The 23,840-nt window shown below is 40.1% G+C and overlaps 1 protein-coding gene across 1 annotated transcript in view; it reads left to right on the plus strand.

Annotated features, from left to right (window-relative positions):
• The first annotated feature begins 592 nt into the window (after positions 1-592).
• TANC2 (tetratricopeptide repeat, ankyrin repeat and coiled-coil containing 2) overlaps positions 593-23,840 on the plus strand; it is a 192,334-nt gene continuing 169,086 nt past the window's right edge. Inside the window, exon 1 of the mRNA XM_009999327.1 lies at positions 593-659. Coding sequence (XP_009997629.1) covers positions 593-659 — 67 coding nt within the window. The remainder of the gene's footprint in view (positions 660-23,840) is intronic.

The raw sequence follows: 23,840 nt of genomic DNA on the forward strand, positions 1-23,840 counted from the left end.
ATATGGATAATGTTTCTGTTTGATTTTTTGCATCAGTTAACACCGGGTTTGAGTGGCTTTCCTCCTCCTGACAATTTATTCAACTCACAGAAGAATGTGACACTCAACTAGCCCAGGAGCTAAAGACAACAGCTTTTGTAGTCTGTGGGTTGTTGTCAGCAAGATTGACTTTTTCTGAGCAGCATGACGAGTTGGAACTCCTGCTGATAGGTTTAGCTTTAATAATAATGAGAAGTGGAGACAGAGTTTGCTAAATGCTGTGCCTTTCCCAGTGTAGTGTGAAAATAATTTGATCAAATCCAAGCAGGTAGGTCATGCTGGCAGTGCTGGAATGGTCTTGGCCTGGGTGATAACCTGGAGGAATGAAAGCAAAAGGAATAGTCAGCTTGATAGGGGTTGTTGATTTCTAGTTAGGAAAGGTATTGGCACAGCAGTTTTTCATCATTTTCAGTTTCTAATCTTGTTTTTAGCACTTCGTTACATCTTCTCTGTAATGTTCTCCTGTTGACCAACTTGCAGTGTTGAATTTCTACATCTCTTGCTCTTCTGCTTTCCACAGTTTTTGGGATACAGAAAGTGGGACAGGATCACCATGTTTCGAAACAGTCTCAAGATGCTTCTTACAGGAGGGAAGTCAAACCGCAAAAACAGGTCCAGTGGTAAGTAAATATCAACTCCTCATGCATGTGTTGTATTTACAGGTTCTGAAAGGATTCCTTTCATGTGTGTTTTGGTCTTACTGGGTGTTGTTTTAATTATTAGATGTACTGAGTTGATCTTGTAGACTCAAAACATCATCATGGGACATTTTAATATTGTACTGGGATTAAATAGTTTAAAATGTATGTATATTTATTTAAGAATGTATGTAAACCATAAACTTGTTTTTACGGGGGAGATAAGATGTAGGGAAAAACAAATAATAATTTGACATAATCCTCTAGTAAACTAACGTCAGTGTTCATGTTTCAGTCATGGAAATTAAGAAAATAATTACTTTTCCCATAAAAAATTACTGTTATAACTTGTGGCAGTGAAATGTTCTTCATTACAGACAATACTTGTGATAGCAGTAGCTATTTATTTTTTTTTAATGGGAAGGGATGTGATTAAGGAGAAATTGCCCAAATTTAGACACCATTTCTATTGGTCTTCTTTTTCTACCATAGCAGGAAAGGAGCTTACAGTTAGCACTGGTTCCTAGGGCTGTTTGATCCATGAAGGAGGTTGGGAGAGATTGTAATTGTGAAGCAAAACCTTAGAAAAATATTGATGCACTTGACAAACATTTCTATTGTACTTTTGTATTTCTTTCCAAAAATGGAGTACTGGCAATGTAAGAGCTTTTTAATTAGATCTTTTGTTTTTCTTTTTAAAGCCATCTGGCAGCACATTTGGAATATTTTGGGATACAGTGTTTATTTGTGCTTGTGTGTCTGTGTAAATAGTTCATATGTGTGTTCTATGGGAAGCCACAAGTGGAGATGCAGCCATACAAAGGAGAGAAGTGCAGGGGAATTAAAAATGGGCTGTTTTTCCTTGGTTGAAACAAGTTAATGTGTATTTTTCACAGCTTCAGAGTCCCTCCCTATTCCTCCTTTTTCATATCTTAGTGCCCCAAGTGTTATTTGGGGCAGGGGAATTGTGGTTTTCAGTGCTATGGCTTTGCTGTGCCCTGAGGTTGCCTTGTAGTGGCCCTGGCTTCATGCTGGCCCTTCAGCATCAGTAATCTGTTAGTCTGGTTTCTGGTGAGGGTCCCAGTTTGTGTTGGCTGATCTTGAAGATACTTGTGAAAAGTTTAAGCAGTGCATCATGGTGTTGACTTTTTTTGCATTACTTATTGTAATGAACACGTATAATGAAGCGGGGGGAAAAACGTCTGGTTTCAAAGACACTCGTGGTCATTTCAGCCTGAAGTGGTGGTGCCTTCACTGCTTTTATGAAGGAGATTCTCCTTCTGTATGAACTCCTTAGTCTTTTGGTGTGGTTGATCTGAGGGAGGTGTCTGCTTAAAAAGACACACAGGATTTGGGAAGACACGTGAGCAGATGACTCTCTCCTCTTGTGATTTTAGATCTCTGAAGTATCACATTTACAACTTAATGCCTGGGAAAGTACAAGCCCTCGGATGATACAACATTTGGAAAACTGTACATAGACCAGTCATCTCAAATTGTGGTTTCTATACAAAGATGTCTTTTTGTCAGATATTCTGATATCAGTCCCTGCTATTCCTATCTCCTGAAGCAATAATAAGGGTTTTGTCTGTGCAAGTATGTTTTTATGAGTTTCTTATTCTGTGACTGAAAAATGTCACTTCTGAAATAACCTGATTTGATCTGGCTGCACTTCTGTCTTTGAGCAGGATGGAAAAAGAGATGGGTCTTCATTAAAAAGAAGGTGGCAATATTTAATAGATGAGGTTTTCTCTAATGCCAAATTACTCTACTGTGTGTTTAATATAATTTATTACAATTCTGCCTGTGAAATAAGTTGCTTTACTGGTAAGATCTGTTTGGCAGTCCTTAGGGGAGGAGAGGGAATAAAAAAGAAAGATAAGGTTTGTTATATTAGTGTCTAAATGAAAAACATCCCTCCACTGCAAAAAATAACTTTTCAGATAAGTGTTAGCCTATCAAACTATAACATGACATTAAATGAGTTCATTGCTGCCTAGGTTTTAAAATAAATATATTTAATTCTGAATTTCTTTGCAAGATGGTAAGGAAAAAACCAATAAATCTTCCATGTACATTTCTGTGTAGCATACAGGATTGCAAGCCTGACACTTCATTTATTTATTTGCTTTGCAATTCTGGTGAAGTACAAATCTGATGCCTTAAAAGTTGATAAAAAAAGGAGAGTACTTTTCTAATAATATCAAAAAGGAATTTGTCACCCTGTCACTGGTGGTGACAGAGCTGTCCTGTGCTGCTCTGAACTACTTGACTTGATACTCATCACCTCACTTGCTTTGCTTACTAATCTACACTTCCGTGCTCCATTTCTCTTCATCCTTCCTTCCTTCCTGGTCACTTGCTATGTGAAGGGAAGGATCCCCCCACCCCTTGGAATAAGGAAACACATTTAACAGCTAGGTCTGTGTTTCATTCTATAGAACACTTTCTCATGGTGAGTGGGTACCTTCAGGTCACCTACATGGTAGGATTTTGTGGGAGCTCTTTTTGTGGAGGTGTAGGGGGGACACTGGGAGGTCTGGATTTATTTTTATTTTTTAGCCAAGCGCTTAAAGATTAGGTATTGATTTTTATTTATTTTTTAATCTATCATTAACATAATGTAACTTGCTAAATAGCAGTTAGAAATGAAGCTCCCTGATGGTTTAGATGCTCTGGTTTGCCTCGTGGCCTTAGAAGGTGTTTCACCACGGGGGAATGTGACCTGAAAGGTAGAGTCTGACAAGAGGGAGCAGGAGCTGCCCCTCAAGCAGAGGCAGATGTCTCCAGAACAACCTGTTTTCATGGGGAAACATGGAGTTCCACCCATCTCTGGGAACTGGAAGCAAACTCAAAATGCTAAGTTCTGTGTTGTGAAAGTCATCTAGTAGGGGTTTGGGGTCTGCTGCTGAGGCACCTGCCCGTGAAGATGGTACATTGCACAGGGAGGGGAGCACTTGGGGTCTCTGGTGCGTGTGGGCTTGGGTGACACTGCAGTGTTTGTATCTTAATGTCCTGCACTCCTGGCATTTTGCATTCCAGTACAGGAGTACACCTTTGAAACAGGGTTAAAGGTATTGTGGCTTTTTTACCTCGGGGAGCCCAAGTGAGAACACTGGCCTTTGAAATGACTGTTCTTGGCAGTTTCTTTGGTTTGCAGTAGCACAGTTAGCAAACGGGGTCAGTGGAGTCAGGCTGACACTCCCTAGATGTTGTGATGTGGTTTTGATAATTCTTCATGATTAAAAGAACACTGGTAGTGGTAACAGTGAAATGCTTTCTTATTATTCCTCCTTCAGAAACTGCTGAGCAACTTCTCTGAAGAGCTGAGGTTATAATTTATTTTGACTGAGCTGGGGTGGGTTTTTTCTTTGGTGCCCTTTCTGGTATTGTGGTTCAGGAACACACAACATATTTATAAAAGAAGAGTACTAATTACGTGCATATGAATGTACAGTTACAGGCAGTCATGCCAATTAAAAGAAATGAATTTCTACTGCAGCATCTGATTGTGTAATCTCCTGTGGTTAATTTTGTGTGTGTACTTTGAAAACTCAGCTGATAGGATTTCATAGCAGTGTAACTGTCTGCAGTGCAACTCTGCATTTGTATTCGTGCACATATTTAATCTCTTGTCTTAACAGAAATTCTCTTGTGACTCAAGGGCACTCAAGATACTTTGCTGTAATGCCTTAAGGACACATTAGGACTGCAATAGTATTTTGATTAGACTGTATTTTCCTCTGTCATGAATGGGTATTCCACAAGCTACCAGAAAGCAGTGCTTTTAAAGCTGAAATGGGATCTGGGCATAGTTAAGTATCACCTTTTGTTTTTCTATTCTAAATTTTATTTACAGAAATATGCAAACAGGTAAGTTCCCTGACTTGTAAGTTTGTATCCAGTGCTAAATTTACCTAGAATACATTTGCTTTAAAGCACAGTGCAGTTGTGCTTTGGTCCAACCTTTTGTTCAGTCTGGCTGAAGATCCAGCAGGAAGATTGTGGCCAGCAGCCCTATAACCAGGGCAAACAGTTGCCTTGAAACCTGAGGGGGTCACTCCTGGCTGCTGCTGCCTGCCAGAATTTCTTTTAGACTTCTTTTCCCTGATTCAGCCCTGGCAGGGTAATTTTGTTCTCTGAATCCAGAGACTATAAGGTTTTCCCATTGTTTTTATCGGTTTTATTAAAGACTTCTGTCATACTTATCATCAGTTTGCTTATGCTAAACATTCATTGGTCTGGTTATAGATTTAATTTGTTTACATCAGATCTGCTAAACATATTTATTCCAATAGAGTGTCAGTGAAATAAGCCTGTCCAATGGATCCAGCCTTTCTACCTGTTAAAATTATCTATGTTTTTTTTCCAGGCAGATGGACTATTTCCTACTTATACTATCACATTAAATTAATATGGCTTTAAGAGTTCAGATTCTTAGTAAAATACTGCTGAAAAACTGCACGTTTTATTTGGTTCTGTATTTCTCTTTGCTTTATGAGGTATAAGTCCAGTAATTTGTGCCTTTTATTTTTTGGCAGAGGCTGAGGTAGATTCTTAAAATAGTCTTTTTTTTTTTTTTTTTTTTTACATGTTAAATTTATCTCAGTCATGTCATCTACCCCAAAGGGTCTGCTTTTTTCCTTCTGAATTAGTTAGGAATTGCATCTTTCTTGTTCTTAACTGATATAACACATACCATTTTTATCTCAAGCTTTCCTGCTAGGAGCCTTCCTGCCATTCATAATATTTTTGGAGTAGGGTTTTTAAAACCTGTTCTGCTTTCCTAGTTCATGGAAGAGCCAATTACTTCTAACTTCAATGTATTTATAGGGCCTTTTGGAACCTGCCACTTCATATTTTAATTCCAGGACTAAAAGATTCCCTGTTAAGTAATGTTCTCCTTTGATTCCTGACTTTCTAAGATGAAAGGCATTTCTATGATGGTCTTATCCCTGCTTTGCCAGAACTCCAGGCAGTTTCTTACCTATCTGATTTCTTTTGGAAATCTAAGTATAATCTTTATACGAGAACAGTTTTAGAGAGTCACAAATACTTTTTGAGTTTCATTTTTGAATGAAATTGCTGAGTGATCAGATCCACCTGGTGGGTCCTATAGATACTGGCATAACTTAGTTTAAGAAGGTATTAGAAGTGAGGTATTAAAAGACTGTTCACACTTGGAGTGTCTTGTAGTACAGAACATGGAATTTACCTACTTGTTTCAAGGTATTCCATGCAGACCATTTTCTTCCAAAAAGTTTGCTAGTTTTTCATAACATGTTTTTAAAAAGTCTGGAGTGTGTGGACAAGTCCCCCTGACCACAGTGAAGTCTTGTCCTTGAGTTTATCAAAATTCATGTGACCCTCCCTGAACATTTGTTTTTTGTTTATGTTATTTAATGTTTTATTTCTCCTTAGGAAGGAAATATACTGGGAGGATGTGTGTGTATGCATGCACACATTTTTCTTCTTAGTCAGGCATTTTTATTTGGTCAGAATATGTCATGGTCATATACCAAGCTCTCTTCCCAGAAAAATTAAAGATGCTTGGACAAAGTTTCTGCTTCTCTCCTGCTCAGCTATCTCAGAATTTTGGCAGCTAGTGCCCATATTATTCTAACATGTATTTCTTCTGATTCACAGATACCTTTATTTAACATCACAGATGTTAACCTCACTTGCTTTGCAGCTCATAAATCTGATTTGACAGGTCTGTTCAGTCCTTCACTGTGTTTATAATTTTTTAATTAACTGACTCAACCATTCTACTAAAGTTGATCAATATGTATTGTTTTCTGCTTCTGTTAGAGCATTTGAGGGCAGTGGGGGATAATCCAGCTCTGTCAGCCTCAGCCTTGCCAGCGTTTTCACAAGTTTGAACATCACCAGCTGTAACAACAAGTGTGGTGACTAATGCTACTCCATCCTGTTAGGAGGATATCCTCACCCCACCTCTCATGCTTCCAGAGCCCTGAAAGTGACTTTGGTACCTGAATCACCATTCAGGGAGTTCTTGTTCCCTCGTTCTCTTTGTGGCTTTCTCCAGCCTCTTGAGATTTCATGTATTGTTTTATTCTCTATCTTATTTTCCTTTGTCAAACACAGCCATTAATGCTAAACTTCCTGGAGAGGGAAGTCCTTTCTCAGTGTTTTGGTTGTTATTTCATGGTGCTGTGTGACATTCTTCAATTATTTACATACACAGAGCTTTTTAGGGCAACATTTTAAGCCTTCCTCCTTCCCTCAACCCTCTCCTTTTACTTCTCATATCGTCACCAAACTATTTTCCCCTGTTCTCAGTCCTTACAAGATGTCTTCCTTCCATGTTTTATCTCAACATTTCAGGCCACCAGATGACTGTATTTTACTGCATTTTTTCTGGAATTTGGAATGGTTCAACTTACACTTTCTCTGAGATGGATCTTCTTAAATACTCTTAATCTTGTAGTTCTCCTTCTCATATTACCAATTTTTTTTCCTATGGGGGCATTGGAAGAGTGTTGTGTTTGATAATGTCTGATTTTTATGATCGAGCAGCATCTCCCTGTCTTTGGAGTAGTGTATTTTTGGCTCTTTTCTGTGAGGTTTACCTTTTGGGGACTTCTAAATCCTTTTTCCTCACTTATGTTTTACTCGTCTCTTCAATATGTAACATTGAAAAGCAGAGGCCCCGTGTATCAGGTGTAGTTACAGTTTTGGTACAGGTACAGTTTTTACTTAGTTCTTCCCTTTTCATTAAAGTAGCCTGTATCAGAGCTTGAAATTCTCCTTCTTTTTCTTTCTCTGAAAACAAAAAGAATGAAAGAATCTTCAGAATATGTCCCATTTGTTCAAAAAGGTTAAGTTGCAAAATGAGGTATATGGGTTTGGGGAGGTGAGAGAAAAGTGTTTGATGTATTTGTGCTTGTGCTGATTGCTGTACTTGTTTTGAATAGCTAAAAAGAGGAAGGGAAGCCCTGAGTATTGGACAGGACTGTCTCCACAGCTGCTGGGAGCTGGTTCTTTTTCTTTTGCTGTTTCCCTTTTGTTGTTTTATTTCTATCTTAGTCTACCAGCACTCCTTTTCTCCTCAGTCATCCACAATTTATTTTTCAGACGTATTCCTTCTTGCTGGTTTTTATCCAAGATTTATCTCTAGGTCAGTGAGCCCATTCTCAAGTTCTTCCAGATCAGCTTTAATCCTTCTCAAACCTCTCCCTTCATTAGTGATTCTACAGATCTGATTGCTGAGATTAATTCACCAAAGTCCCTTCTAATACCAGGGCCTGATTTGTCTTTCTGCTCTTGCTCTGAATGCTACTTCTCTTACTGCAGCCATCTCCCCTCTGTCCTCAGGTGTTGTTCTGAGCTCTTTAACCTCCAGAGAATTTTTTCTAGGGAAAAGAAAAAGCCTTTTAAAACCAGACCTTTATGTGGGCATCCGTTCTGCAAACATGGGAATCGATTTTTTAAATGAAAGGGGTCAGGAGTGGTGGTGTTTGCAGGCTGTGCCTTTTTCCCCCCAGAGCCCTGCCCTTAGGCAGTGGTTGTCTCCGCAGACACTGCACCATCGACCACCTCTTCCCACTCCAAACTTCTCTGAAAGCCTTTGCTGTGCATGCTTGGTTTGCAGTGAGCAGAAACTGCAGTGACAATGAGTTGCCTTTGTGAACTATGTGTGATACTTTCCACTGAGTGTTGTGCTGGCAGAAAGCTGTATTTCACCAGAGCTCATGGGATTTATTGGGGTTCTCTACAAGCTTTGGTATCATGCAGGAATGAGCAAGATGAGAAGCAAGGGGTGCTGAATGTCGGGCTGGGAGTGTATCTGTGGAAGCTGATCTTGCTTCTAAGTGGAGAAGAAAGGTAGGAGGCTTGGAAGAAAAGAGTGAAACATGATCTTGGGGGTGTCTTACTTCCTCGTATTACATAGCGTTTGCATTTATCAACAGTTATAATGGAGCTGCACAGTGAATGTTGTAAGAAGTTTTAGAAATAATATTTAAATTTCTTTGTAGATCTTTTTTTCTGGTCAAAAAGGTATTTTTATAAGCAGAACTGTTCACTTGGGTAACCTAGCTGCTTTAAACCCTGTCAACTAACCGCTGAATGCTGCTCAAAAAAACACAACTAGCTTTTTACTGTACTGATAACTGCTAATAAACGTTTAAGGAGCTTTGAACAGCCTCTTCACACAAAATATCAGTGTAGATAGTGTGGTATGAAAGCTGTAACAAGGCTGTTACGAATTGGAGCTCCCCAGTCATTCTCCAGATGCTTTCCACCAGAGTTCATTTCTGGCATCTCTTGTCTTTACAGGAGAATGTAGGAAGCTGGAAGGTGAGTGCCAAGAAGCATGAGGAGATCCCAGGGGGCTGGGGAAAGGCAAATGTTGTACCCATCTAAGGGAAATGAGGGGCTCTGGGGAACTACAGGCTTGGCAGCCTCAGCTCAGCCACAGGAAAAATTATAAAGACTTCTTCAAAGCTGTTTCCAGGCATGAAAGGCAAGGAGCTAATCTGGAAAATTCAGCACAGATTTATCAAATACAACTTGTGCTTGGGCAGCCTGATTGCCCTCAGGGATGAAGTGACTGGCTCTGTAGAGGGGGCTGGAGTAGTAGACTCAGCTTACCGGGACTTTAGCAAGGCTTCCAACAGTCTAAGACCCTTCTTCCCAACTGGTGGGGGTGTGGGCTCAGTGGATGGACAGCCTGAAGGAAAAGCTGGCTGGACTGTTAGAAGTTCAGAGTCATAACTGGTGGCCAGTTATGAGGATCATTCCTCGGGCTGATACTGGTGTCAGTAGTATCTTGGCCACAGCCTGGACAGGGGATGGAGAGCAGCTCACCAGGCCTGTGGGTGACACTGTCTTGGAGGCAGCAGCTGGTGCTTTGGAGGGGCTGCTGGTCTGAAGGACTTTGGTGAACTGGAGGAACCGTATGGAGTTAAACAAGGACAAATGCTATTTCATGCTCATTGAACAGACTTAACTCCATGTGCAGGGCATGGATAATGGGTTCTCCACGTTCTCTTGGCTGGCTGCTCCCAGAGAAGTGTGGTGTCAGGGCTCCAGTCTTTTTCCTGACAGGTATTTAGTTGTCACATGCATGGAAGTGGAAGCATGTTGATAGGAGAAGACTGAGAAAAGCAATCACTGAACACATGGAGGAGCAAAGAATGGTCAGTGCTCTCAACCCTGGCTTTGTAATGACTGAAGTTGAGTGTCAGAGACTGGTAAAAGCGTTGTCTGTCATCTGGGAGCCTTAGAGTGACCTTTGTGAAGTGGGGATACCACCTCATCCCTCACCCTTACGGGTGAGCAGTCCATTTTCCTAAAACTGGAGTGTTTGGGTGACAAACACTGAAGACCTCACAGCAGTTTCTGATTCTATCAAAATCGTCTTGTGTGAGTCCCCCTGTTCAGCTTTGAAGTGCAGCACTGCTGAGGTGCTAAGCAAATCAGAAGCATTAATTCTGAAATTAAATCTAGCAGGGTTGTTTGTTGGTTTTTGGGTGTTTCTTGTTGTCAGTGTGGTTTTTTTTGTTTTGTTTTGTTTGGGTTTTTTTGCTAAGGAAGGAAATATCAATGTACTATTACAGTCAGATTGTAGCTACACAGGTGTGTAAGGGGGAGAGAATAAAACATGTATGGTGCTGGTGGTTTTGGGTTGGGATTGGGTGGTGTTCACATACGCTAGTGGGGATTCAGTAGCCGCCTAGAGCTGCCTCACTCTCGCTGAACCAGCAGAGGGAGCAGAAGTTTTCTGACAAATCACACATCAAAAGCTGTGCTGAAATGTATTGTGTCCATACGCAGAGGAGATAATGTCACATTTTTCCATGCCAAATGACCTTATCTTCTCGTATTCCTCCAACAAAAAAGTGTTCTTATGCAAAGTTAAAGAACAATATGTACACTTGCTTTAAAAGGAAATACAAACAATTTGTAGGAGTTGTTAACCAGACTGTTGGGAAAGTGGAATGTCCCTTCCAAGATGTCCAACGAAACAATAATAATTACTGTGTCTATAATAGTTTTCAAAAGACAAACAAGTCAATTTTAAGAAGATTTATATCTGAGAATTCAGCTGTTTTGTCAGTAAAATCAGTGGTGTCTCATGGCTCTCTTTGGCTTTCTCTACTGGAACAAGCCAAGCACCGCATCTTAGGTAAGCAACAGATTCCTTAGTTTAAAGCATTATTTGAACAAAATTTAATAATCTAGTCTGTAAAAATGGATTTCTGTTTCTTACACAAACAAACAAAAAGTAATGTTCACAGTTCTGGAAACAAACTGTTTTAGAAAGATTCAACACTTCAATGACTTGCATGTCGATTTTGCCATTATATCTCAGAGTGTTGAATCTGTAATGTCTGTTTTCTTGTAATTAGCATTTGATACAGCACAAAAATAAGCAAACATCTTCGTGTGCAGGAAAAAATAATGAAAATGGAGGAGAGTTCAAGCTAAATATCAGGCTTTGTATTTTTGTTCTTTTTGAGTATTGAAACTGTAATTTCTGTTTGCAGTGAAATTCTGCCTGCAAGGATTTCAAATTAATCGATGTCAATCATGGAAAGCCGTGGGTAATTTCCTTTACTAATTAGCTGGTGAATTTTCACATCACATGGCTTGGCACAGTTTCTGTTAGATTTTCCAAGCAATAAATGACATGGATGGATGAACTTGGGTGCTTCTCTTCCTCGCTGTGTAACCTGCAAGTGTGCGGTGCTACAGGAGTCAGGGGCTCATGGGGGCAGGTGAGTTGAATTCATCTCAGGAATGAACTCAACTCTTTGGAAAACGTTCTTTCAAGGTGGCTTTTCCCAACTCCTTAGTACTGAATTAGGCTTTTTTTTGATTCTGCATTATCAAGAGATTTGTGAAAGGCTTATACTTTAGTGTCTTTTCTCTGATTAACTTGTAGAAGGAGTAGGTTCAGTGAGACTGCAAGAGAATAATCTTTTAGCAACAATGTTTTTGTTTTTGTTTTTTTTTTCTGCAGTATAGATAAGTAAAAGAATATAAAGTAGAAACTTGGAGTGGCAGAGCGTGTGGTGCAGTTGCTGCAATGCAAAAGTTGTGCTTTTTGTGTTTGTTTTGGGGAGGGAAGGAAGGTTCCTCTAGGTATCCTTTGAATATTATAAAATAGCATGGAAGGAAGAAATATGAATTGCTGTGTGGGACAGAGGGAGCCTTTGTCCCCAGTTCTAGTGCAAAATCTCAGAATGCAAAATATGCCTCTTGTCTCATAACTTCATACTGTGTTTAAGCTTCTAAATGTGATGATAAAAGTCAATATGAGACTGTAACTGGATGGCAGAAGATATTATTAGGTTGTTACTTTATTAAATTTCATTTTCAATATGTTTGATTTTTCAACTACCCAGTTGTAAATTAAGCAGCAAAGAATATAGAAAAAGATGGATGAGGTGTGATGGCAGTCAGGAGAGTTGTAGCTATTGCTCTGAAAGGAGTGTTAGAATTCCTTTGGATGTCACAGACAGCTCTGAGGGGAGAGATTAATGTACTCTGGAGTTGTAAGGCAGCTGAAGCTGCATCCCAAGGTGGTTCTAGCTTGATAGGATCTGAAGTGCTGACCTTGAAGAGCTGCTGTTGTGACAGGAGTTGAAGCAGCTTTAGCAGAAGTACATGAGGTGATTGTGAGCAAGTTTCTGGGATTTCACAGCACTGCTGAGTGTTTTTATTTTTAATTTTTGGTATTTAATCATAGTTAAGAAACAATCTGTTTCTTAACCAATCAATTCCATAACCTTTCAGAAGAAGGAAAGACTCTCAAAGCACAATCAGACTGCACACTAGTTTGGTGCTCTGTGGCTAAAACATGGTTTAGATACTGAACACTTCCTTACCAGCTGGAAGTGTCTGTCTTACAGCAGGGTAGGAGTGCTCCTGAACAAGGTGAAACACAGCCTACTTCATGAATTCTTTTTGTCGTTCTGATAAATGAAAGGTCATGTTACAAGGTGCTGCAGAAGGTTCACAGGGTGCAGTGAGTTTGCACTTGGGACCAGGCCAACGCTGCCTGTGTTGCCCAGACTGTGCTCTTAGAGATGACCCAGCCCCTTCACTTGAACCCCAGCTGCTTTTCCTGTGTGTTCTTCCCAGTTGCTGGATCCCTGGTGTCCTTTAGGGCTCTGGAGTATGACTAGAGGGCAAGCTTTGCCTGCTTTGCTGGTCTGCTGTGGGTGTGTTTTGAAGAGGTTTGTCTTCAGTGCTGAACCCTCTGACCTCAGATGCCTGTTAACTGGATCCATTTTCATCACACTCTCCTCAGCGTTGTTAATCCTTATTAGTCTTAGCATGACTTTACTTAAATTTCCACCAAAGATGTGAGATTTTTTTCCATATCACTTTTTTTTTTTTCAGTACCTGAAGATAAAATCAATTTATATTCAGTGTGATTTATCCATGGGAAGTGTTGATACAGATTCTTGCATTTGTTTATTACATTGACAGATGTTAAAACATCACTTCACCCTAGAATTACATGCCAGGTATGATTCATGTTTTATTTTTCAGAGATTTTTGTGCACTAAGTATTGGCCAGCTTATATAAAACCTACTGATCTAATTGTTCTATGTGAATATGTTCTAAGGTGAGTTGTTCTGATGGGTGATGTGTACGAATACTGTCAGACACGATTTATTAAAGGTTAAGATTGGCTCCTGTCTGCATCCCCTTCCCAGCCCCCAGGGTTTTTCCATGGCTTTGGAAGGGTGGCTTTTTTAGTGTGGCTTTTGCAGCTCCCAGTCAGCACTATCTATGGAAAGTTCCTGGTTTTGTGAAGACTTATATTTAATTTCATTCATATAAGCATCTCTTTGATGCCTAAAGTACCTGTACCAAGTGCTGGGGAATGTATGTAATGTCTGTAATGTCATTCTGACATTCTCCTTATTGGAGCTGCACTTGCTCTTCCTCTTTTTCTTTTTCCCTTAAGGAAGACTAATTGTCTAGTACTTACTAATATTTTTAATGGAAAAAATATCTTTTCTGTATAAGAGGATTGATTTTTAAGCTGTCATCTCTTCAGCAGTTTCTCCTCTTCAGACTGTTTCTATTGCATGCACAGAAAATTTTGCTCTCTCAACACACACAAAGCCTTTTTTTTTTCCCTCTTCAAGATCAGTTATATTTTTAGATAACTCATGGATGACTTTTGCTAAAGTTTCCATTTTTAAATGACCTATTTGAGGGAACTGTGGAAGTTTTTGCTGCAAGATCTTTCTGATGTGGAAGGATTTATTTTTCTTTTTAGATAATCGTTTTGGTTTTGAGGATGTGATTGTTACAGAAATGGACCCATATGTTCTTAGTGTGCAAAAACCCTCCCAAAGTCTGAGCAAGTTAGGGACAGGATTTTAAAAGAAGCTTGGATGAGGTGTGTGGACCTTAGCAGAAGGTGTTTGTGTCATTTAAGCAGGTTTGAAAATCGGCATCTTCTGTTGGGTGACTTCTGACAAAGGGGTTTGTGAAACCATTGGTTATATTCAGAGTGGTTATCAACCACCAGCTCCTCTGAGATTCCTGTTGCTAATTGCTGATAGACAAAAAGTATTCTGATGAACTGGACCTTTGGTCCATTCTCAGAGTAAGAAATGAAGGTCTCTCATGATCTCAGTAAGAAATGAAGATCTCTGATTATCTTGTTATTCCAATATACTGATTTAATTTGTATTTGAAATTTCTTTTGTTACAATTTCAAGTACTAATGTATTAATTTACATTTGTGCTGAATACAAATCAGTTTGCTTTTAACTTATATTAAAATGTTTTCTTTCACTGATACCACAATAATTAATAGTGCATTTAAATGATTTATTTGTTGTGTTGTTTTGTCTGATTTAAATTATGGAGTCATCCACTTAAATACTTCTCAAAAGTGTTCCTTGAAGTTGTCACAGTGAAATATCTCATTCTGAAAACCACTGTTTTTCCAACACTGCTTCATTAAAAGGAACAGAAAGCTCTGGAAAGTGTTCTTGGTGGTTCTGTATTTTTTTGTTTAGAACTTCAGGTTCAAAAATGGGTCTATATTTTTAATTAGTAAGTTACATGAACAAAACTTGTTTGAAATGCTGTGCAAGAACAGCAGTGCTGTGTTATTAAATACAGACATTTAGAAAGGCTTCAGGAGATCAAAGGTGTAAAATGCATGAAAAATAGGAATTCTAGGTGTCTAAACATTACAGCTACCTTTAGTGCTGTCTGCTGATCCAGATGGCTCATGGATGATCCTTAGCTGGGAAGTGTTGTGCTGAAAGCTGACCTGCAAGGTATAAGCCCACCGCCAGTTCAGAATATACAGCTATTTATCCTGTCGGTATTGACAGTTAAACAAAGCAAGACTTTTTTCTTGCTGTATGTGCCTGGGACACATCCTGGCTCTTAAATGGAGACATTTGTCTCTGCCGGTGGTTCTTTGTATGGCTGGCAAAGTTTACTTCTTGTCAGATGCCAGAGAGATCGTCACTTGACAATAGCTGTGAAGTTGTGAAAAGAAAACTTGTTCATGTGTTTCCTGCAGCAGCTCTGGAGGGAGCTTAGTGGGCACTTCTGAAAATCCTGTGGAGTCATTATCTGCATCGTTTAGTGGACTAGATTAATTGGAAATCTGGTCTTCTACCTAGTTCCTGTTAAATTCAACCAGGTAACAATTCTGAAAAATTAAAGAAGCATCTTTCTTTTTCTGATTTATGCAAATTTAATGCATTAATGCTGTAATGGACTTGTCACACTCTTGTTTCTTGGCTGTTTTGTCGGTGGATGTTTTGCAGACAGGTTTTCAGGCATCAGGGTGCACAAGAGGTTAACATGAACATTGGGTTTCTTCCTTCTTTTCAAGACAAAGTCTGTTAGTATTTTGTAACTATACTTGGCAGGGGTAATGATTTATCACAGGGTGCTTCTTCCAAGTGTGCCTCTTTAGGACACTGCATGGAAGAAATCCAGGCGGCTGGCCAAGGTCCAGGGTCTCCAGCAGAGAGAATGAACAAGGGAGCAGCTCTGGCTGGAGCCCCATGAATCTCCAGTGAAAGGGAGCGGGCTCTGGGGCTTCAGAGGGGAGAAGGGAGACTGGCAGAGTCACCTTGGCCATGTGCAAGGTGTCCTCCTGGCCTGTGCTGCTGCTGGCACTGCTGCCCCTGCTGTGTGCTGTGGATAAAAGCGTTGACAACAGAGGATGGCTTGGCCATTAGTCTTGGCCAGGACAGCAAGAAGAGATAATTGTGAAAGAGCTCTTGCCTTTAACTTCCTTAATTGTAAAAGCCCCTTTCAGTGAGTACGGATAAGCTTCCTTGATAAATACTGGGTGCTGTCAGAGACATCCACAGATCTTGGCTGTGGATTTGATCAGGGATTAAAGATCTTCTTCCCTGAGCACTGTTCCTTTGTGCTGATGCTTTACTGCCCCTGTACTTGCAGGTAAGCTGGGGAGTAGCTCATGAAGTCTGTTGGCTGAGTCCCAGAGCTCAGTGTCTTTATAGCAGACTGGCTCCTTATTTCTGAACTGGAGGTATCTGAAGAAATCTGAATTTTAAACTTTGCAAGCAGCTGGTCTGCAAGCAGCTCTATGTAAGATTGTAATTAGGATGACTGTGGACCTGTGTTAATTTGTTCTTCTATTGCTGTGCATATGAATTTCATGTTAGGTATGAACAGAAGAATCATAATTATCAAGCAACCAGTTCTTTCAGGACATAAAAGTTACTTTTTACCTTGCTGTCTTCTTTTCTTCTTCTGATCTAACTAGTGTGGATTTCTTGTTTGTGAAGTATTTAGCATATTTGTGAAGTTATAAGCAACATAAAGTAGCTTTGCAAAGTTCTCCAAAGTCTTAATGGTTTTAATGAATTAATCAGTATTCTGAGTTGAAGTTAAAAATTATTTTAAGTTCTCAGTGGATTTTCCAGCATTAGAGGCCAGTAATATTTCATTATGTTACACATTTGATTTTTGTGTTCTGTTTGTAGTATAAATGCAGAGTCACATGAGAAGTTTTTTAGGCTGGAAGTGTTTTCCGTAACACAATGGCAACGAAGAGGTAGGGCCATAAAAATGTTCCTTTTTCATGACACAGATTATATCAATTCACCAATTATTTTCTCTGACAAGAAATCCAAAACCTCATCTCCTAATTTAACCTGTACATTCCAGAAAACATGGTGAGTTTTGGATACTGATGTGAGCTGCAGGGCAGGAGTGAAGCCAAGAAACCTTTGCCAAGGGTGGTTTGCTGCCAGCTTGGTAGTACTCAAAGACCCCTTTTATTTCATGTCATGTAATACTGGTATTAAAATGGCAGCAGTTGCTAATGTGCATGAGTGATGCTGGGAATGTTCATAAAATGTGGAAGGGACTTTTACAGTAATGTAATGGAGTAAAATAAAGTGCAGCCTAAGAAAGATGACACTGCTGCTTTGTTTATACAGTGCCCCAGACCTCTGCAACCCTTTGGCTAATCTATAGCCCACAGTTTGGGGAGTTCTGCTCAGCAAAACTTGATGGAAAGACAAGGTAGATAACTACCATAAAAGTAAGATTTCAAAAGTTCCTGAGATACCAGCTTGTTAAGTGCTTAAAAAATGAGGAGCCAGACCACTGCAATTATTTTAAAATAGTAATTAAATCTCAGTTAATCTGCCTTGTATGTAGAAATCTTTACTCAGTTATCAGGTTTCCTGTTCAATTTTGAAAACAAAAATTTCAAACTAAAAGATTACAGGCTTTTCAAGGGGTGGTTAAGATTCAGCTTGCTTTCTGTGTTGGATGTGTCAGCTTGAGTGATGGGGGTGGGATTGCGTGGTCCTGTGGTGGCAGTGCCACGTGCCAAGCCAGGACTTGGCTGAGGTGGTCACCAGGAAGTCCCCAAGTCCTCTGAGCACAGTGAGCAGTGACCCAGTCTGTTTGGCAGGATGGGAAGGAGAGAGATCTTTTAAAACGTGTGAAAAGCTGTGAGTTCCCTGATGGGCCAGGGGTCTGCTCTTCAAGCTGGTGGCTGCTGCCCTGCTCCCCAGCACCCTCCCTGCTCCCTGCACCTGCAAGCTCAGTGAGAAGGCTCCAAGCCCCTCAAGAATTCCTTGCAGCTGCTGGAAATCCTGCTTAGTGTTTCACAACTATGGAGGCCAGAAATTTTTGTCACTTGGAAACCTTTTTAGTAGGAAATCAGTAACTAAAGTCAAAACTGTGTATTGTGTGTTACGAATCCTTCAGCTGAGAGGAGCAGACAGATGTGCTTGCTGCTTAGTTTGGAGAAGGGTCTCTGAGCAGGAGGCTCCCAGGAATAACAGCCCTGTCCTTGTTTGCAGAAACCTGGGGGCTTGTTGACAGTGCTTATTTTTTTTCCCTAATATGACAGGAGAAGCTCCTGTGTGCCTCAGGTTCTTTGTCTAACTACTCATAATCACTACTTAGATTTTAGTTACATAGGTAGAGTGTTTTTAAAATGAATGAATAAAATATGCTGTGATTTCTAAGTACTATTAGCAACAGAGTGTTTTACTCACCTTGTCATACAGTCATCTTCCTACATTAAAAGAAAAAAGTGAAAGGGTATAGTTTCTGAATAATTTATATTTTATGCAGTATAGGTGTCTCTAGACAAAAGAGGGAAATGTGTGCCACTTCCACATGAAATACATGAGATAAGGTCTATCCCAGATTAGATGTACCTGTTTCTTTCCTGTGACAATAAAAGGCTTGAGATGATGAAGGTGCAGATCTGTGTCACTGATGCCAAAACTTATTTAGGATTAATTCTGTTCAAAAGTAACCCAAATATTGGTTTATATAATTTCTGAAGAAGAGTAAATACCTGTACATGCCAGGAAAAAAACCTGTCACTTGTCTTGGTGCCTGAAATTCATGGGAAGTAATGCTGACAGTGTATCTTGTAGGAATAGGACTTAAGCTAATAAATTTATTATGACAGGGGTTTTTTCTCACTGTGTTTTTGTACAAGCTGCCAACACAGTAGGGCCCTAATTTCAATTCAGGCTTCCAAGCACTGCAGTAATAAAAATAAACACAACCATGCTTGCACAGAAAAAAAAAGAAAGTTTTTTTAAATTTTGCAGTTGCTCTTTGGGAGCCTTGTGGCCCCTGACCCTGTGAGTGGGGTGCTTGGTTTTTTATGAGTGATAAGCAACGTGAATAGTTCATTTAGGATGTTTAAGAAGCAGGCAACAAACTTTTATTTCTGAGGTGCAGGTACTATCATACACCCTTCCAGCAAGCGTCTGTTCTGTGGTCCTAGAGATCTCTTGTCATCAAACTGTAGTGGGAGAAGGCAAAAAAACCCAGCAACCAACTTTTGGAAAGGTGCTGAGGCATTTTAGTAGCTCTGGTACTCAGAATCATAGAATGGTTTCAGTTGGAAGGGACCTTAAGGATCATCAGGTTCCAACTTCCCTGCTATGAGCAGGGACACCTCCCACCAGACCAGGGAATCATTGAATTCCTGGCTGATTTGGGTTGGAAGGGACCTTAAAGATCATGCAGTCCCACCCCCTGCACAGGCAGGGACACCTCCCACCAGCCCAGGTTGCTCCCAGCCCCATTCAACCTGCCCTTCAACACTGCCAGGGATGGGGCAGCCACAGCTTCCCTGGGCAACCTATTCTAGTGCCTTCCTGCCCTCATGGTGAGGAATTTCTTCTTGATCACCTAAATCTCCCCTCTTTCAGTTTAAAACCATTCCCCCTTGTGCTATTACTGCCCTCTCTGGTGAAAAGCCCTTGCCCAGCTTTTCTGGAGCCCCTTCATCACTGCTGGGTGATGCTTCACTGGATCCCTGTTGCAGCTCCCTCAGAAAACGAAGTAAAGCCATAATTCATACTCTGCTCAAACGACCTTCCTTGATGAGAGAGGAACTTGCATGATAAACGGACGGACTTAAGTATGTTTATGAATTACCAAAGCCTCTTAAGCCAAATTGCTATTTTTACTTCATTAATTAGAATGTCTCCATATTGCAAACACTGATGGTTTTACCCCAAAACAGATGGCTTGCTCCCTAGGAAATCTAACAACGTGAAAATACCAAATGCACTCTTCTCTGATTGAAGTTTTACTTACGTTTGTACATGGGGTGTCTGCATCCCTTTTCCTTTAGAAGAGATGAAAAATGACAGCTTACATTTTGAGGAATTTAATGGCTAAGGCAAAGCATGAAAAGTAAAATACATAATAACCTGCCTGATGTGATTTTTGTACGGCGAGGTTTGCTGGCTTTGTTGTTGTGTTTTGTTTTTAAAAAGGAATTTTCCAGGTTGTTAATGGAAGGAATTGCTGGTTGCTGGGGATGCAGGGACAGGAAGGGGCAGGTTCAGGTGGGGGGAGGTTGCCCTGTGCTCTGCCTGCAGGGATGGGCGAGCAGAGCCCGGAGCTGCTCAGGAGGGACCAGGTCTTGCCTGCAGCTGCAGCACCAGCTCCGGCATCTGCTCTGCTGCCTGGAAGGGTGGTGAAATGTTGGTTTGGAGTTCAGAAAGGAACAACCTGCAGCGGGATTCAGAGGTGGGTTTGCATCGCTGAGTGAGGGTGGGAAGGGTGAGGAGACATGAAGAGGTTATTGCTGCTCGGGGGAGCTTTTGTTTCTGTTGTTTGCTTCAGGATGCAGTTAGAGGTGTTAAAACAGATGTTTAAAATTTTTAAAAGCTGTGTGGCCTTTTTTACAAGCGTAAAAGTACTTGAAAAATGGGTGTGCCTCTTGTGTTAAACTGTCTACAAAGTATGTTGTAGAAATGTTGATTTGCATGTAGAAAAGAGTTACCTTTTGAATTATTAGCTCCTGCAATCAGAGGTAAGGTTTCTTTTTTTCTCTTTTTAAAAAATGAAACACACCCTGCATGTCTCTCAATCCTTCCTCCTTCTCTTCTCCATCTTTTTTGTTCATTAATTTGATTTTGTATATGTAATAAAGCCAGAGAGGAGCCTCTGCTGAGATGTGGAAAATCACAGGAATTAATACTTCATATTTTATTGATTAGCATAATACACTGTTTAGTTTGCATTGTGAATAACAAGGCTTTAATTATTACTGGTTTTATTTTTCAAATAAAATACTCAGGAAAATATGTCATTGTGCCCTGAGGAAGGAAGGAGGGGTTGGGATGGGGGGTCATGAGGATCCCAAGGACACAGAGACATGAAGGCTTAGATAAAGCTGACTTGGTACATTGTGTGTGCTTATGGGCGGGGATATTTTTAACTTTGTATTATTGATATCCTTGAGCAGTGGTTGCAGTAATGTTGCTGTGAAACTTACTAATGACAACTAAAAGTATAATTCTGTTCTCCAGTCCAGGTAGGTCTTTTTTCAGTGTGTCATTGCTAGTGAGTGAGCTGTTAATTTTACGAATACCTCGATTTCAAAGAGGATTTGCTGGGTGATATAATGCTGATTCACAGGCTTCAGTCCTGGGGTGCACTGAGCTGAGGGGGTGTGGAGAAGGGGCTTAATTCTCTGGAACAGCTGGGATTTCCTTCCATGCCTGGAATGTGCCACTGGTGCAATCCAATCTGCTGTCACCTTCACCTGTAGGGCACGGTCATTCGGGGAGAGAAGTTCCTGAATTTGACTTGTGAACTTAAAGGTTTCTGGTATGATGCCTTATCTTAAAACAGATGAAAATTGAGTGTCTACATAGCCAAAATGTAGGCAAAAAAATGTGCTTATTTAGGCTGTTAACCCTTGACTCTGGAGAGGGGAGGGAAAGGGGGCTAAGGGATTAATGTCATGGGGGTCTGTGCGTGTCCATGAACTTAAAGAAATATTGCGATGAAAATGCTGACTTCTGAAGTCTGGCTAATGCTTGGCCAGGTAGTTTTAATATTGTATTTAAGGAGTTTGTTTTATTTATAAATGGATGATTACATGTTTTAATATTTTTACTTAGATTACTGCAGTATGGTAATCTATTTATTCATTCAGTTTGATTCTGTTCATTTATCATGCATGCCTGTTCCCCACACCTCACTTATTGCAGGGTAAACTCCAGTTCAAAGAAGAAAGCCCCAATTTGGATTTAATAATGCTGTGTAGTGCCTATGTGTTGGTTCAATTAAATATTCTGAATAAAAAGAAAGACATTCCTTCTTCCTCTCTATGCCTAAGTCATCATATTTTTTCAGATGCCACTTACTAGTAACTCTAGCGTAAAATTAGAATGATGCATCAGATCTGTAGGTGCTAAAAATACCTTCCAGTAACAGCAAGAGTACATCTGAAGGTATATTCTACATAGTCTTAGAAATCTGCTTTCCATTATTTTTAGCCATTTCATGTCTCTTGGTGGTTACATAACTGAGATTTGCAGATGAAACTAAAGAAGGGAATTATCCCCATTACAAAGTACAACAGTGTAATGAGTTTATCTGTGTTCTTTGCAGCCCTGGGAAGGATGGTAACAGCAAGGCTGTGAACTCACCAGTTTTGTTTAAAAGCTAAAATGAAATTTAATGGTAATAATGGCTTCAGTTAGACGTCTTCGGACTGTTCTATCTCCCAGTTTTGTCTTATCTGGAAGTATCCTGAAAACTTTCATCTTAGTCCTTAATGGTGGGATAATTTTTCATCCTCAGGCCTTAAGTCTGGCAAGCTCTGCAGGACCAGATTATCCCAGGCTTGTTATCTGGGCAAAGCAAAGAGAAATGGCTTGAAATCTTGCAGAAAAAGGGGAGGGGAGGGGGGGGGTGGGTGGAAAAAAGTTTTAAGTTAGTCTATTCAGTGTGACATGATCACAACTTGAGATTTTGGTTTTTTAAGTCTGGGTTGATGAAAAGCCCTGCAGCAAATACAGGCTCCTGCAAACAGTTTTCACCATTAGTCTCCAAAGTATTTAAATTTGGCTTTAGAAATTTGTCATTTTGGGCTTCAGAGACACTTCCCAGGAGCACACTTGGTAATTGGCATTCGGACAGCAGGATGTTGCAGTCAAAACAGGTGATGGATTGTCCTCTGTCTGCTCCCTGATGTGGCCACCCTTGAAAAGTGGAGAATAGCTCCTGTGTTCCCCTCTACCTCTTGTTATTCATGGTTAGATGACCCAGTGCAATACAGCTGTAATGACTTGATCAAATGAGTGTCCTCTTCCTGTTAATTGCAAATATAAAAAATACTGGCTGTGCAGTGCAACTGCTTTGTTCTGCTTGAAATCACACCATTTCGGCCCCTTTTTAACAGTAAACTACTCAGGAAGTGTGCAAATAACACAGGCACATTAGTGGTGGTGATTTAATAAAGAAAGACAAATCTGGCTGAATCCAAGCCAGCAGTAATGAGTTAGAAAAATCAGGTAGGAGTCCTGTCTGAGCAGTATTTCCTATGATAAAGAGTCAGCCCTCACTCTTACCTTCTGCTTCTGAGCTGATTTTTCTAAATTATCCAAAATGCTAATAAGAAAAGGAGGCTGCAGACAGCTGGTCCTTGGTGGTAGATGCTGGAAACAAAATGGCTGGTACATGTTAGTGCTGCAAAATTGCAGATGAAGGGCTTGACTGCAATTAAGTTATTTCAATTGAATAGAAATTAAGCAAAATACAATGATTTTGACTGGTTGTTGGGCAGCTGTTATTGGGATGGGAGAAAGGGAAGCAGACTTAAATTAAGGGAATTTGCAAACAAGTCTTCAGTTACTGCAGAGAAGTACAAGTTTTTGCTATTCAGAAGTAGATCCTAGATGTGCTTCCAGCAATGCAATTAGGAAATGCTGTTTGTATTAAACTCGTGTTGACTGAGGCTCAGAGCTGGGTGTTCTTGCAAAAAAGATAAGAGTATACAGTATGCAGAAGAAATGCTTAAATTATTATTTTTTTGAAATTACTTTCCCTCCCAAAATAATTGTCCTTTGTTTGGAGAAGCTTCTACCCAGAGACTTCCATGTCTTTCTTCTGGAGAGCTGAATTTTCTTCCTTTGAGACATAATGATCACTATTGAGCTTCAGTACTGAAAGCTGGAGGATTTGGGATTGATAACTTGCAAGTACCTTTAATTTTAAGCTCTTGTCTGAGTTAATCTCAAAGGAGTTTGATTTAAAATAATATATAAAATAAAATAATCTTGTTTGATAGCCACAGACTGAGTCCTCAGTTGAAGTGGTCTTTTTTGTTGAGTAGATTTGTTGAGTGTGTAAATGCTTCTGTAACTTGCACATGC

The sequence above is a fragment of the Chaetura pelagica genome, unplaced genomic scaffold, assembly GCF_000747805.2.
Source record: "Chaetura pelagica isolate M959 unplaced genomic scaffold, ChaPel_1.0 scaffold625, whole genome shotgun sequence".
NCBI classification, from domain to species: Eukaryota; Metazoa; Chordata; class Aves; order Apodiformes; family Apodidae; genus Chaetura; species Chaetura pelagica.